Raw genomic sequence first — 14,201 nt, forward strand, 5'->3', positions numbered from 1 at the left:
TTTAAAACAGTTTTATATGTGCCTTAAACTTCCATTCCATAATGTAAACTATAAGCATTATGACGTTATTTATTTATCATGGTTTTAAAAAGGTTGCATGCATTTTGTTGCATATGGATAATGGTATTTATAGCGGGTGATGATCATGCCACACAGAAAGAGACTTGCCAATCCTGTCACAACCAGCTCTGGCACTTCCAGTGATCAGCTGCTGCGGTTTATCTACAGGCAGAATTTAGTAGCATGTATAACTCAAATCTCTATCGTAATAACGCAAGAAGTGGGGGATATAGAGGAAATACAGTAAATCAAAGGAACAATATGACGGACAGCGAGCAGCAAACAAGTGAATATGAATGTAATAACTCAACCGGAACACAAAACCCTCAGAATCAGCCAACACAGTGAGTAACAGCTAAAGCAATTAACGTTAGGCCTATTAGTCAAGTGAAATGTCACGAATGTTTACGTTTGATACATTAAACAAGGGGGGAAATGTATATAAATATGTTAAATATATATAAAATGTGTGTAAAAATAAACATTTTACATTTAAAACTTAATTACATTTTAAACGTTTTATAAACATTCAAATCGTTATCTCGATATTTATTTGGCATTCTGGGGATTAAATCGCACATTTATTTGCATAGCGTGTTTACCAACAACTAGCCAACTTAAGTTTCACTTTCGTTTCCGTACAAACATCCATGAGAAACGAAACTTCCAGAACTCAGACACGAATATTGACATGGCTGCTGAATATATATATATATATATATATATATATATATATATATATATATACAGTATATATATATATATATATATATATATAGTTAAATATATATATATATATATATAGTTAAATGGGGTATAAGTAGAACCATAGGGTTCATTACTCAATATTAAGGAACCCTTTAGCAAAAAAAAAAAAAAAAATTGAACCCCTTGAAGCACCTGACGGAACCCTTTAAGGTTCTAAACTGAACCTTTTCTTCTTAGAGTGTGAAATATGATAATATCCCCTGAAGGGATGTTTGTCTTTGATACCAGCACACTAACACATTTTACAGTGTATTATCTCTCCCCTTCCAATTGACATGAATATTATAAAACTAAAAATTTCAAATCTAAAATTTCAAAACATTGTGAAAATAAAAACGTTGTAAAATAGGCCTATAATAAAACAGTGCCTATTAAAATAACCTTAAACACAACAAACCCGCTGGTAGACAGTACCAGTTTCAAAAATTATATAGGCCTACATGTTTTTAAAATAAATGCCTTTATCTAATTTCTCAACTAAACTTGATCATGTCATCTCAACTATCAGTATAACACCTGTTTCTAGAAAAATGTACACCAATTATAAAAAATTATAAAATTATTATATGCTATTATAATTTACACCAATTGTTTATGAATCACATCTTAAATGGTTTCTTAAGCTCTAGACAAATGATTCCCTTCATCATATTGCATACTGACATGGCATCACAAGACAGAAAGATAACAAACAAACATCAACTACTTTTTAAATAAAATCGATCAAACACTGAAACCATAATTAATACAATAAATAATAATCTTTTAAAAAAATCTAAATAATCTTTGGTTATTTTCAAGCATTATTTACTAGATAGAAATCATTTTACAGCATAGGGCTAATTTTACAGTAACAACATAGGTACTAATTTATTTTAGTTAAAAACCCTAATAGATTTATATGTGATCTCTTTCAGCAATGTCAACTTTTTACCATTATAATTTATTTCTTTGATGACTGTTGGTTAAGGCCAGGTTACCAAATAACTGTGATATTTTGCCAAGAATATGGTTACCATGGTGATTTTTAAGGGGGATTCTCATTATTTATGTCCTCGTCATTGATATGTTTATTTAGTTGTAACCAAATACTGATCTGTTACTGAACTGACCCTTATTTCTATTATGTTGTGATCATTTACTTGATTAGGCCTACTGAGTTATCTAAAGATGATCATAATTCTAGTCTTTTCATTTTATACCACATGATTCATTGTTTTGTATGTCATCATGCAGCACATTTGGGGTCATTTGTGATGTCAGGGACACAAATGGGATACAAATGTGTTTTTAATTGAATTTTGACTGCTGCATTATTTGGGATGGGAGTCTTGTGTCACGATCAAATATGACGGGGATAGAGGTGGAGTTCCCCGGAGTTGTTTGTGAAAAATTCTGACCTTACGTAAGAAAAGATGACTTGTGCCCCACCTTGGTTTTGAGACATTGCTGGCACATGAGACAAGCTGATAAGTCCACAACACAGATGGAGACAAAGTCAGAAACTAAAATCAACCTTTGCATGCCATTGCCCACACAGTGCTGAGGGATACACCAAGATACCACCAAATGAATCAAGACGGAGCAAACTGCAGAGGAGTAAGTCATGACATGACTGTTGTTGTATGTTTCATCTTCATGTGATCCAGATGTGTCTCTAATTGTTACCATCAGGTGCAATTTCAGCATGTTTGTTTGTTTCTGCAATGGAAGACACATTTCTTTTGTTGTTGTTGCTAATGTAGTTAAATGTTATCTTAAGCCTGGAAAACACTACACAACTATTACAATCTGAACAGATTGTAAAACACTTAGATGCGTTCACGCCATGTAGCAATTACCGTAATTACGAGATTCCAACTTGTTACAACTTTTGAACTGGGAATTTTCGGAGAGCTCCACTGATAAGTGTTGTTATAGAAATGCAAAAAATCCCAGTTTTAAACAAATAACCATTTACATGTTTAGGACATTTGCATTGTAAGAATGTACAGGGACACTTCACATATAAAACACTGACTTGTTAGGTAATGTTTTCTCATTAAAATCAGATTGTTTTTTTATTAAATGAATAGGATGTGTGGGAATACCAATATGGCGGCAAGGTGGCTTTACTTATTATGACATCATGAGTAAATGGTAAAATGGTAAATGGACTGCATTTACAGTATATAGGGCTTTCACAAACCCAATGGCCACCAAAGTGCTTTACATTTTGCCTCACATTCACCCATTCATTCACTCACACATATATGAACACTCATGAGTAGAACAGCTCTTTAAATTGAACATAATGGTATTTACATGATGTGAACGCAGCATATTTCCAACCTGCTTCACCACATTTGCATGTGATCCTGGAGATCTTGATTGTTCAGGTGTGTTTTATTTGGGTTGGAACTGAACTCCATCCAGAAACATGAGCCTCATTGCTAAGAGAGCATACAAAATTGGCCAACTCCGAGTCCAAATTCACAAAAACTGCAGACTGGCTCTGACTTTCGACTGAAAACCGAGGCAAACATATGGGCAAAATCCTTGTAGTAGTGTATTCCAGTGTTTAACGAACAAAAAATGTATTTTAAAAAGTGTGTGTAGAACGTAGTCTTATTATAACTTTGCAGCATGCACCATGCAAACTTCCAGTTGCCAGCCCTGAGTTTCAGCCACTGTTGCACCATCCCATTTGTCGTCCCAAAAAGCATTTCCATTTCTCTCTCTGCAGTGGCACAGAAAGAAGAGGAGGATTTGAGGAGATTGCGGGAGGAGAATCGTCCTGGTCCTATTCAGCTTCCTCCGGAGAGACTGGGTAATGTGAAGATGAAATATGTGGATGTCCTGATCTAAAACTCAAAAGAGCAAAAGAAAGTAACTAATATTTTTTTCTCACAGGTGGCGCAGTATCACTGGCAGAAGTTAGACAGAGACAGCAGGTGGAAGCACGGCAGTCAAAGCTGACAAAAAAGGTTTAGGAGTATATCTGTTTAAAATGTTTTATTCTGTTCCTTGATACTTGTGGTGTTTCGCGTATTTACAGTACATTTGCATATTTCTACAGCTCAGAAAAGAGGAATTGGATAGAAGAAATAGACAGGCAGAGGAGGAGGAGATTGAGAAGATGAAGGCCATACAGCGAGAGAAGGTACAGCCCAAGAAATTGTTTACGTCTGACTTTTTAAAGCATTTCTGTTGGGCATTATGTTACTCTTATGCATCTGCAAAACTTCATCTGGTCATCTGGTTCATGTTTGGATTCAGTGCTTTTTTTATGATGCCTTTGTAATTCAGACTTTATAACTCCAGATGTCACTGCAGGCAACATACAAGTTATCATATTCTCTGCAATTAAAAGAGATATTAGACTTCAGCCTTCAGTGCTGCTGCTGCTGCTGCATGAGTTTTGCGTGATTGACGAGTCTAATTATTCCAGCAGCCACAGACACCAGAGTTCATTTGCTAAAACATGCGCCATCACTGCTTGGCTGTTCATGTAGTGTATTAATGGTTTACTTTAGGGATCTCGGGATTGTAGATAAGCTTGGAATGCTGGAAATGAAAAACAGGTAGAGAGAAAAAAGTTTAACTTTATTGCCGTTGAATGAAATGAAATGAAGTGGAAGTGCAATCTACAGAGGGGACGGACAAAAGAATGACAACGCTCTGAAAAAAGTGGTTCAAAAACACATACAAACCTGAAAGTTATATATATATATATATATATATATATATATATATATATATATAAATGTCTGCACTATTTTAAAGTCAGTAGTCAAACAATTTAATCCAATATTTCAAGAAGATCCAATTTTGGATTTTGTAATGAAAAATGTTGCATAAAATTTGAAAAAAGCAATTTCATCATTTTCACAAATGAAATGAAATGAAGTGGAAGTGCAATCTACAGAGGGGACGGACAAAAGAATGACAACGCTCTGAAAAAAGTGGTTCAAAAACACATACAAACCTGAAAGTTATATATATATATATATATATATATATATATATATATATAAATGTCTGCACTATTTTAAAGTCAGTAGTCAAACAATTTAATCCAATATTTCAAGAAGATCCAATTTTGGATTTTGTAATGAAAAATGTTGCATAAAATTTGAAAAAAGCAATTTCATCATTTTCACAAATGAAATGAAATGAAGTGGAAGTGCAATCTACAGAGGGGACGGACAAAAGAATGACAACGCTCTGAAAAAAGTGGTTCAAAAACACATACAAACCTGAAAGTTATATATATATATATATTATATATATATATATATATATATATATATAAATGTCTGCACTATTTTAAAGTCAGTAGTCAAACAATTTAATCCAATATTTCAAGAAGATCCAATTTTGGATTTTGTAATGAAAAATGTTGCATAAAATTTGAAAAAAGCAATTTCATCATTTTCACAAATTGTCAATGCTTTAGCATTTTCTTGCAAATGTATTGCGTTCCCCCGAGAAACAATGCATTCTCTTGCGAAAAGCATTCACATATATTTTTTTCTTTTGCTGTGTCCCTTTAAGGCTCCGTACAGACTTATCATACTGATAATTCAAATCATATTATTGTCACGGGTTGATTCAGATAAGACAAATGAAGAACGTAGAAAACACTTAGAAAAATACTCTCCCTGGTACTTAAAATGTTTGCATGCTGCTTGCATATATATATATATATATATATATATATATATTGGTATGCATGCTCAGGTTGGTATGCTCTGACAGTTCTACCCTAAACTCACACCAATGTTTACACTTTTTTTGTGGAGTCAATCTACAAATGGCTTACTTGTAGTTCATTTTGCATTTTAAGCTGAGAATGGATACTGTAAGTACTTTTACATTAAAACATCTTTAATCCATTGTATTGCAGGCTGAAAAACTAGAGATGAGGAGAAAGCAGGAAGAGAAACAGAGACAGGAGAGGTATCAGCACGATAAGCAAATGTAGGTTTACATTTTCCCTACATGCCAGATTTAAAGTGTGATGTGTGACTTGATTTGAAAACAAGGAAGAAGGATATTAAGCTGCTTTGTTGGACATTATCCAAAAACAATACACCTGAATGGACAGGTTTACCCTTGGCCCAAGTTCAGTAGAAAATATGCCCTTTATTTAGAAATCTTGTCGAGAGATTATTGAAAACAATGCAAGTAATCCTTCAAGTTAGTCAAGCGGTGACAAGTGTCACTGTTGGCAGTGAAACTTTTGCATCATTAAAGGGTTAGTTCAGCCCAAAATGAGAATTCTGTAAGTAATTGATGTTGTTCCAACCCCATAAGACTTCCGTTCATCTTTGGAACACAAATGAACATATTTTTAATTAAATCTGAGGGCTGGATCAAATAGTTAAAATAGTCCGAGTGACTACATTGGCATAATCTTAAGTTTATCAAGTGACGAGAATACTTTTTGTGCACAAAATACAAACGACCAAAAATAATGACTTTAATAACTGAGATTTTGTTGGTATGATGGTGGCCATATATATATATATTTAATAATTTTTTTAAACATTAAATTACAAATATTAATTTCCAATATTAATCCAGAGAGCATCCAGCGGTCCCAGACAGTCGGTAAATAACTACTTAGATTTCAGTAATTTCCTCAAAAGTATATTCAGTTCAGAATTGTGTGCAATTTTTTTCTTTTTGGAAGAGAGAAAGTTCTATGGGCTTGGAACAACACAGGGTAAATGAGTAAATGACAACAGCATTTTCATTTTTTTGGATGAACTATCCCTGTAATCACAATTATGTGTCTTCCTCCTGCAGGAAAACCAATGAGTTTCTTCAAAGAATTGAGAGGTCCAGCAGTACCGTTCCTATGGCATTGAGCAATGCCATACCAGCATCACCCTGGGTAAGACAGAGGCCAAAAATGCACTGTATGCTCCACAGGCCTGAGTTCAAGCCTCTTGTGCATAACTGTGGCACTGAGGTTAGAGAATGAGGCACTGGAATAATTCACACCAATTGATCTGTCTTTGATGCATGTTTTCAATGTAAACAGTCCTCACTCAGGAGCTTTCATTGACATGGCACATTGGACTGTAGCAAAGAGTCAGCTTGCTGAACCCCCCCCCCCACCCCCTTTAAATATGCAGCTTCCTTTTCACGGTCAGTCATCACAATGGTGCAAGTGCTGCTTCTGAATGGTGAGGCAAGCAGAGTTCAGGGGACTTCCCAGAGTTCACTTCGAGCACGCCTCACAAAAGGAAGAGATGGGTCTGTGAGAATTAAACAAAAAGAGAGACTGGTGGTGTGGAATAACCTGTATTGTTTGAATGAAAGTACCTGGAAAGGAGCCAGAGTCTCAGCGAACAAAAGCAATCTGACAGGATGCATTAGAGGTGTTAATTATTGCTAACCACAATGATTTCACTTGAATTTTAAGCAGCTTCGTTTTGCATCTATGCGATCTTGTGTAAACCAAACACTGAGATATTTGATCATACTTTGCTGTTAGTCTTTTTAAACAAACTTTTCCACTTTCACCACAGCTCCACCTGTCTAGATCTTTTCTATCACAAAGCATGTAAAACACTGCAAATTCACTGCGCTAACCTCTGAGCCAGTGATTGTGCTATAGTGACAACAGTAGCTACACTGTCTAAGAAAAGGCCTAGAATTTGATGTAATGAAATATATCGAAATTTAGGCAACAGATCAAATAGAGGAATTTGCTGCTGGAGTATTTTTGTCACATTCAGTGGCAATTTGCCCCGAGCCCTGGTTAATTTCTAACCGTGACTGGTGGGGCTGGGCTGACCATAAGAGGTTTGAGGGCTGCCTCTTATGTTGTAGAAACCACTAAAACTGGCATCTGACAGCACTGTTAAAAAAACGACATCGTCTCGTGTCGAGCACAGAATGTTTTGTTGTGCGGCTTTCTAAAATTGTTCCGTGTTTGAAATTTTCGAGGACTTCCCTCTAGATGACTAATGGGGAAAATTCCTCTAATGGACAGATCGTGCATTAGGACTGTGGGGTCTCGGTACACAACACATGCAAACAGCGTTCTGTGCAAGGTCGGGCTCTCTCTGCATGCCGGGAGAGGAGGCCGTTCAATTGTGCTTTCTCTTGCTGTATTGACTTAAATGGCTGGATAGACTCCAGGCCAAGTAATGAAACGCTCCAACCTAAATGTCGTAGGCCCGCCGATCAAAGTGTTTGTGGAAAGACGGGTTCTTGATGTGGTTTTGTGGCCACCGAGAATTGTTATGCTTTCAGTGATGCTTCCACAAGACAGATTAATCTCCACCATATCCTCTGTTTGTGCAAAAGATCCTTTGTGTTGGCTTCCCAGGATGCCAGGCCCAGGTCGTCCCACCTATTCCCCTTACTCTCTGGCCATTCCAAACAGAGCAGCCCCTGCCTGCTGTCCCCAGGCCGTCTGACCAAACACACAAAGGATCTCTTCAACTTCCAGGCTCTTTGCTTGCCCCTCCTTAGAGCATCTTTCTGAACAGGGCCATGAGAAACTTTGAGTAACATCACAGCTAACACCCTTTCAAGAGCCAAGTTTTGTGCTGAAATATGTGATGGGCTCACCCTCGGGGGTAGTACTGTATGGACAATGGCTGGGGTCCTGTATGGTTTTGTTTGGGGATGGGTCACGATGATTGACTTGTAGAATAGTCTGGTCCTCATTGCAGCTTATTCTGGCTAAGAAACGCCTAACTTTGATAGGAAGAGACCATCTGACTGACATGTTCAATGACCAAACACAGTTGTTTTGTTTTTACTTGGGGCCAAGATATCTGAAATACAACAATCACAGGCCACTGTGGGAAAATTAAATGATACAGTTCTCATGAACAGAAAACCTGTTCTGTACATACACATGTACAGCACATACATACATGAACAAATGGAACTGCAGAAGATACTTTTTTTTGTTAACAACAGATTTATAAATCATTCTGATTACAAATAGCCACATGAACAAACAGCAAAACATGTCTCGTTGCATTCACTTGTCAGAGAAAGTTTTAACGACAGACTGTGATATCTATGCACTTTGTGAGAAAAACCAAAAACTTTTAGATATCAATCTGCATATGTGATGGACACCGGGTATGCTCTTTGCTTGCTCCTTTGAAGGAATGAAGCACATCAAAAACAACATTTAAGAATGTTGTTTGTTTGAAATAACAAACCTGTTCACCCGAAGTCCTGTCATAGATTTTTGGTACATAATGGCTACCAGCATAGCTGTCAACATTGAACATTGAAAATAAGGGAGATTTCCCGGAATCCATTCCCAAAATAAGGGATTTTTTTACACGATTCTTACCCACAAACTTTAAAAATAAAGCACTAAATCATTAAAAGTCTAAAGAGTTTATAACTAACCTACATATGTGTGAGAGAGAAAGAGACAGTGTTTCATTTAAAAAAAAAAAAATCTACATTTGGGTTAGTGGTGTGTTGCTCTTCAACTGTTATCACATCTTCCAAAATCCGCAAAACAGGGATGTGGATCTGTCTGTTTATTTCAATAACATTTACACATTTTGTGTAGCTTTAAAGAGCCTGTATTTAGCCTGATGGTGGACTGTCACTCAGAAGACACACTTGTTATTGTAGCCTAATATCCTCCTGAGGCCCAGAACGTTTTTTTTTTCTTCTTCAGGTAATGACATTGTTAAGAGCATAAGAAACAAATTAATATATATATATATATATATATATATATATATATATATAGGACTCGATTGTTTAAAAAAAATTACATGAAATTATATAGGCAAAAGTGCAATATTCAAAAATCGATAATTATTATTATTATTATTTGTTTCAATTACATTGATATCTGAATTTATATAAAAACCTAGACTTTCAAAATCAAAATGTAATTTATTAATATGTATTCGTGTACAAAATGACATATAAACATCGTTTTCTTTTTTTTTTTTTTGCCTGGGAACGCTTTCAATACGCTTGCGTGAAAAATAGGCGTCAGTTCTATTTCTAGCATGCACGCGTTTTCTGGAGACGCGCGTGTGTCATGCAGGCAGTGTGCAAGCCCTAATCTGTTAACATTAGAGAGCCGAAATAAAAACGGACACGCCACACAGCCAGTGTGTCTCCTGCCTATAACAGCGCGCGCAATGCCGCATCCGACTTCAAGCCGAATCTGTCCGAGCTTACGTCTCACACAATCCGAATGTAAAAATACGGGATATTTTACAGTAAAATACTAAAGTGGGAAAACAGTGGGAAAAGAGCTAATATACGTGAGAAACCCGGAAAAAACGGGAGGGTTGACAGCTATGTTACCAGAGATGCAACGCGCATTTGAAAAAGCGAGGCGCTGGAGAGTATAATTCGTTTAAATGCAAAGTACATTTTCACCACTAGATGGGAGAAATTCCTACACATTGTCCCTCTAAATGTATTTGAAAATGCATTTTTTCTCTCTTATAATTAAGTAATTCACATGGGTCATACTTCAGGTTGGAAAATACAAAAAATATCACATCCTCGATATAAGTAGTTAAATTCTCATTATTTCACGAAACTTAATAATTCATAAAATACAGTTATGCATGTTGATAACTACTTGCCTGCCTTAAATCAAACTTGGATATCTTGCAAATTTTGTCAAATTAATTTCCCGGTTCTTCAAGTTCACCATCTTAAATTCAGTCCAGTATGCGTAAAACCGTAAAGCCAACCGATCAGACTGGAAGTGTTGGTTTTTATTGCATGGCCACTCTTTCTTCACAGGTTAAAAGTCATGAGTACAGGGATTCCAGAAGAGAGGAGGAGAATGCAGGCCTGCGTATGATGAAAGAGGAGCAGAGGAAAAAGGTACAGAATAAAGAAAGATACACAGATGGCCTGAACAATACGAACATCACCTCCACTTTTGGTTCACAGGAACACCGCAGTTAAATGTCTGGGCTTTGCCAAGAATAAGAACTAACTCTGCCTAGCATATGCTATTGATTACCATGTTCTAGGTTATAGGATGTAGTCATGGATGAAGTAGTGTAGGTGTTTTCCAGCTGGCTGTATAGTTGTATTTTTGTGGCTTTGAATGCCTTTATGTCGGTCAAACACAAATTTAACTCACTGATATGCATCAAGGACAAAAGGTCAGACATATAATTTTGATATTGTTGTTTATTCATGGAAAAGTGCAATTAAATTATTACAGTCACAGACATTTATAAGCAGACATTTCTGTTGGAGATAAAATTTTCGTTAACTTACTATTTCCAGACAGAAATGTTGGAGGAAAAACAAAAACAACAGGAGGAGGACAGGAAGAGACAGACTGAAGCTGACCATCGGCGGTAAGGGCGCTTAATCATGACAAACCGCTAAAAAAAACATGACTGTCAGAATTAATAAAGGAGTCTGAGACCACTAGTGAAAATGCTTATATTGTGCATTTTTATAATTTGATGCCATTTTTCATTTAAAATTATATTGTCAACGTTGCGATTCAAAAATACATGTTTTTGTATTCTATTTGCTTTAATGACTCAACAATGTCTGGATTAATGTGTAAAACCTGAGTATCAGGTTCTCCAACATGATTTTTGATGATTAGAAACCATCTTGCATCTTTGTAGAAGTAGCTACTTTTGTGTTTCATACAAAGTGTTTGTGAGAATACATACCGGTTTGGAAACACATTTTGAAAGCTGTCTAAAGTATGAAACACAACTTGAATACTACATTGGGGGAAAATATACTTTAACCCCCTCAGACCTGAATATTATGTTTCAAATTTTTGAAAAATATAAAAGTACATTTTCCCAGCTCATGAGGCTTCTATAAATGAAAAAAAAAGAAAAAAAATGTTTTATATAATTGCTTTCATTGTGATTTGACCTGATGTCCATTGGAATGGACAAAAACAAACAGGTGTACTTCCCAAAAATGTACCAACATGAAATAAATTAATAAACATAAAATTTGTTGGTCTATACTTTAAGCTTTTTCTCAAGGTCAAAAAAATTCCAGCAGTATACCATTTCAACTATAATTTTGAGGTTTTTGTTTTACAGATTGCACATTGTTTGTAACAAACTAAATATCTTCGAATCAATTAATCTGGTCATATAAGAGTCATTTTCTGTGTGCATCTTTCTTTTTTAAACAAAAACTTGAACATTATAACATTACAACTTTAATCGTAAGGTTTTTCCATTATATAGTGCACATTTGTTTATTCCTAACAAAACAAACCTAGGAATCAATCAATGCATTCACGTTAGAGTCATTTCCTGTGTGCATCGGACGAGTCCCCGGACATGCCCCTGTCCCACGAACCCACTATTTGTCCAATAACCCACTATTTTTGAAAAGTACTAACCCTGGCCTTCATGCAATAAGCTGCAATTGGACAGAATCCCGCCTGCAATCTATTGAAAGGGAATTTGGGTAGTGTATTTTTTGGACTTTTTAATTAAAGTTTCTTTCATGATAAAAACTATTTTACTACACTCAGCTGGGCCCCCTGAGTCCGTAGCACCAAGCGCCATCCCATAATTCCACCGTCCGCGAACCCACTATTTTTATAATGGCATAAATGCTATGTGGGATGTCCATATCTCAAGTCAAGTCACATTTATTTATATAGCGCTTTTCACAATACATATTGTATCAAAGCAGCTTCACAGTGATAACATGAAAGTAGTACAACACAGATCAATAATATTGTTAATATTTAAATAATAAATAAATAACCCCGACTAAGCAAGCCAAAAGCAAGGCAAAAGCAAGGCGACAGTGGCAAGGAACCAAAACTCCATCAGATTGGATGGAGAAAAAAATCTTGGGAGAACCCAGGCTCAGTCGGGGGCCAGTTCTCCTCTGGCTAACATTCATATTGTTTATATATAATTATATTAAATGTAAATATTGTTTATATATAAAACAGCGCCATAACATATCGCCTGCGTTGAGTCCTCTCTTCACAGGCGCTGGTCCTCTCATCACAGGCGTTGGGGCATCCGAAATCCCCGTGAGAGGCTGGACACAAAACTGGGCCTGACGAACCCCATTTTTCTCGGGACAAACGTCCCGAGATAACAGCAGAAAGGCAGATGGGAGATAATTAGCATAGCTGATGTTCATAATGATTTCCATTATACGGGAGTCGGTGTTAGAAAACCACTATCTCACAAACTCTCCGCAACCCAACCATACGTGCCGACCCGTTTGTCTAAAAGGCTGTCGAGCCCCACTAGTGCGTTAAGCAGTTTCAGTGGCAAACCAAACGGTTCCGTATGGGCATAACAGAGGACTAAACGGTAAGCATTATGTGAATGCTTGACTAAAGAGATGCGTCTTTAGTCTAGTTTAAAACTGTGTCAGCGAGTCAGAGCCTCGGACCATATCGGGAAGGCCATTCCAGAGTTATTCCATATCTCAGCTCAGGAAGGGTCTAGAGCCTCCATTTTTGCACTCAGGTCTAAGTTTCATGGCCCTCTATCAGAATCCAGAGTTTCAAGATCTGATTTTTATCTGAGTTCTGATTTTTTTTTTGGGGGGTCGAAATTTTGAGTTTCTCTGATCTTCTTGAGACTTAGACTTAGGGTCTAGAGCCTCCATTATTGCACTCAGGCCTAAGTTCTTCTCAGCTCTGGAAGAGTCTAGAGCCTCCATTTTTGCACTCAGGTCTAAGTTTCATGACCCTCTACCAGAATCCAGAGTTTTGAGAAGATTGGAGAAAGTTAATTTCTCGCCCAGAAAAAAACAAGGTACCCCTGTCGTTTTTTTTTTCCTTGGGTCGAAATTTTAAGTTTCTCTGATCTTCTTGAAACTCTGGAGTCTGATAGAGGGCCATGAAACTTAGACCTGAGTGCAAAAATTGAGGGTCTAGACCCTTCCAGAGCTGATATATTGAGATATTTATAATGGCATAAATGCTACGTGGGATATCAATTGAGATAAATATTGGATATATTGAGGTATATATAATGGCATAAATGCTACGTGGGATATCAATATCTCAGCTCTGGAAGGGTCTAGAGCCTCAATTTTTGCACTCAGGTCTAAGTCTCATGGCCCTCTATCAGAATCCAGAGTTTCAAGAAGATCAGAGAAACTCAAAATTTCGACCCAAAAAAAAAAAAAAAAAACGACAACCCCTGTCGTTTTTTTCGGGACGAGAAATTAAGTTTCTCCAATCTTCTCAAAACTCTGGATTCTGATAGAGGGCCATAAGACTTAGACCTGAGTGCAAAAATGGAGGCTCTAGACTCTTTCAGAGCAGAGAATAAGGTTTCAGATTCCATTGTGACTATTAGTTTGTGTAGTTCTACACTTTGTGTGTTCTCTGCTTTCCATCTTCATTTCGGAGTAAAGAAGTATGCAGGGTTTAAAGGGGA

The 14,201-nt window shown here is 36.5% G+C and overlaps 1 protein-coding gene across 1 annotated transcript in view; it reads left to right on the forward strand.

The window, feature by feature from the left end:
* Window positions 1–16: 16 nt before the first annotated feature.
* The window catches only part of epsti1 (epithelial stromal interaction 1), a 109,100-nt gene continuing 94,915 nt past the window's right edge, over window positions 17–14,201 (forward strand). The window contains exons 1-9 of the mRNA XM_089133354.1: window positions 17–404; window positions 2,369–2,427; window positions 3,554–3,637; window positions 3,721–3,794; window positions 3,887–3,970; window positions 5,717–5,790; window positions 6,622–6,709; window positions 10,582–10,665; window positions 11,080–11,153. Of these exons, the coding sequence (XP_088989480.1) occupies window positions 244–404; window positions 2,369–2,427; window positions 3,554–3,637; window positions 3,721–3,794; window positions 3,887–3,970; window positions 5,717–5,790; window positions 6,622–6,709; window positions 10,582–10,665; window positions 11,080–11,153 (782 nt within the window). The 5' untranslated portion in view covers window positions 17–243. The remainder of the gene's footprint in view (window positions 405–2,368; window positions 2,428–3,553; window positions 3,638–3,720; window positions 3,795–3,886; window positions 3,971–5,716; window positions 5,791–6,621; window positions 6,710–10,581; window positions 10,666–11,079; window positions 11,154–14,201) is intronic.

The sequence above is a fragment of the Pimephales promelas genome, chromosome 7 (genome assembly GCF_988280905.1).
Source record: "Pimephales promelas chromosome 7, fPimPro1.hap1.1, whole genome shotgun sequence".
Classification (NCBI taxonomy): domain Eukaryota; kingdom Metazoa; phylum Chordata; class Actinopteri; order Cypriniformes; family Leuciscidae; genus Pimephales; species Pimephales promelas.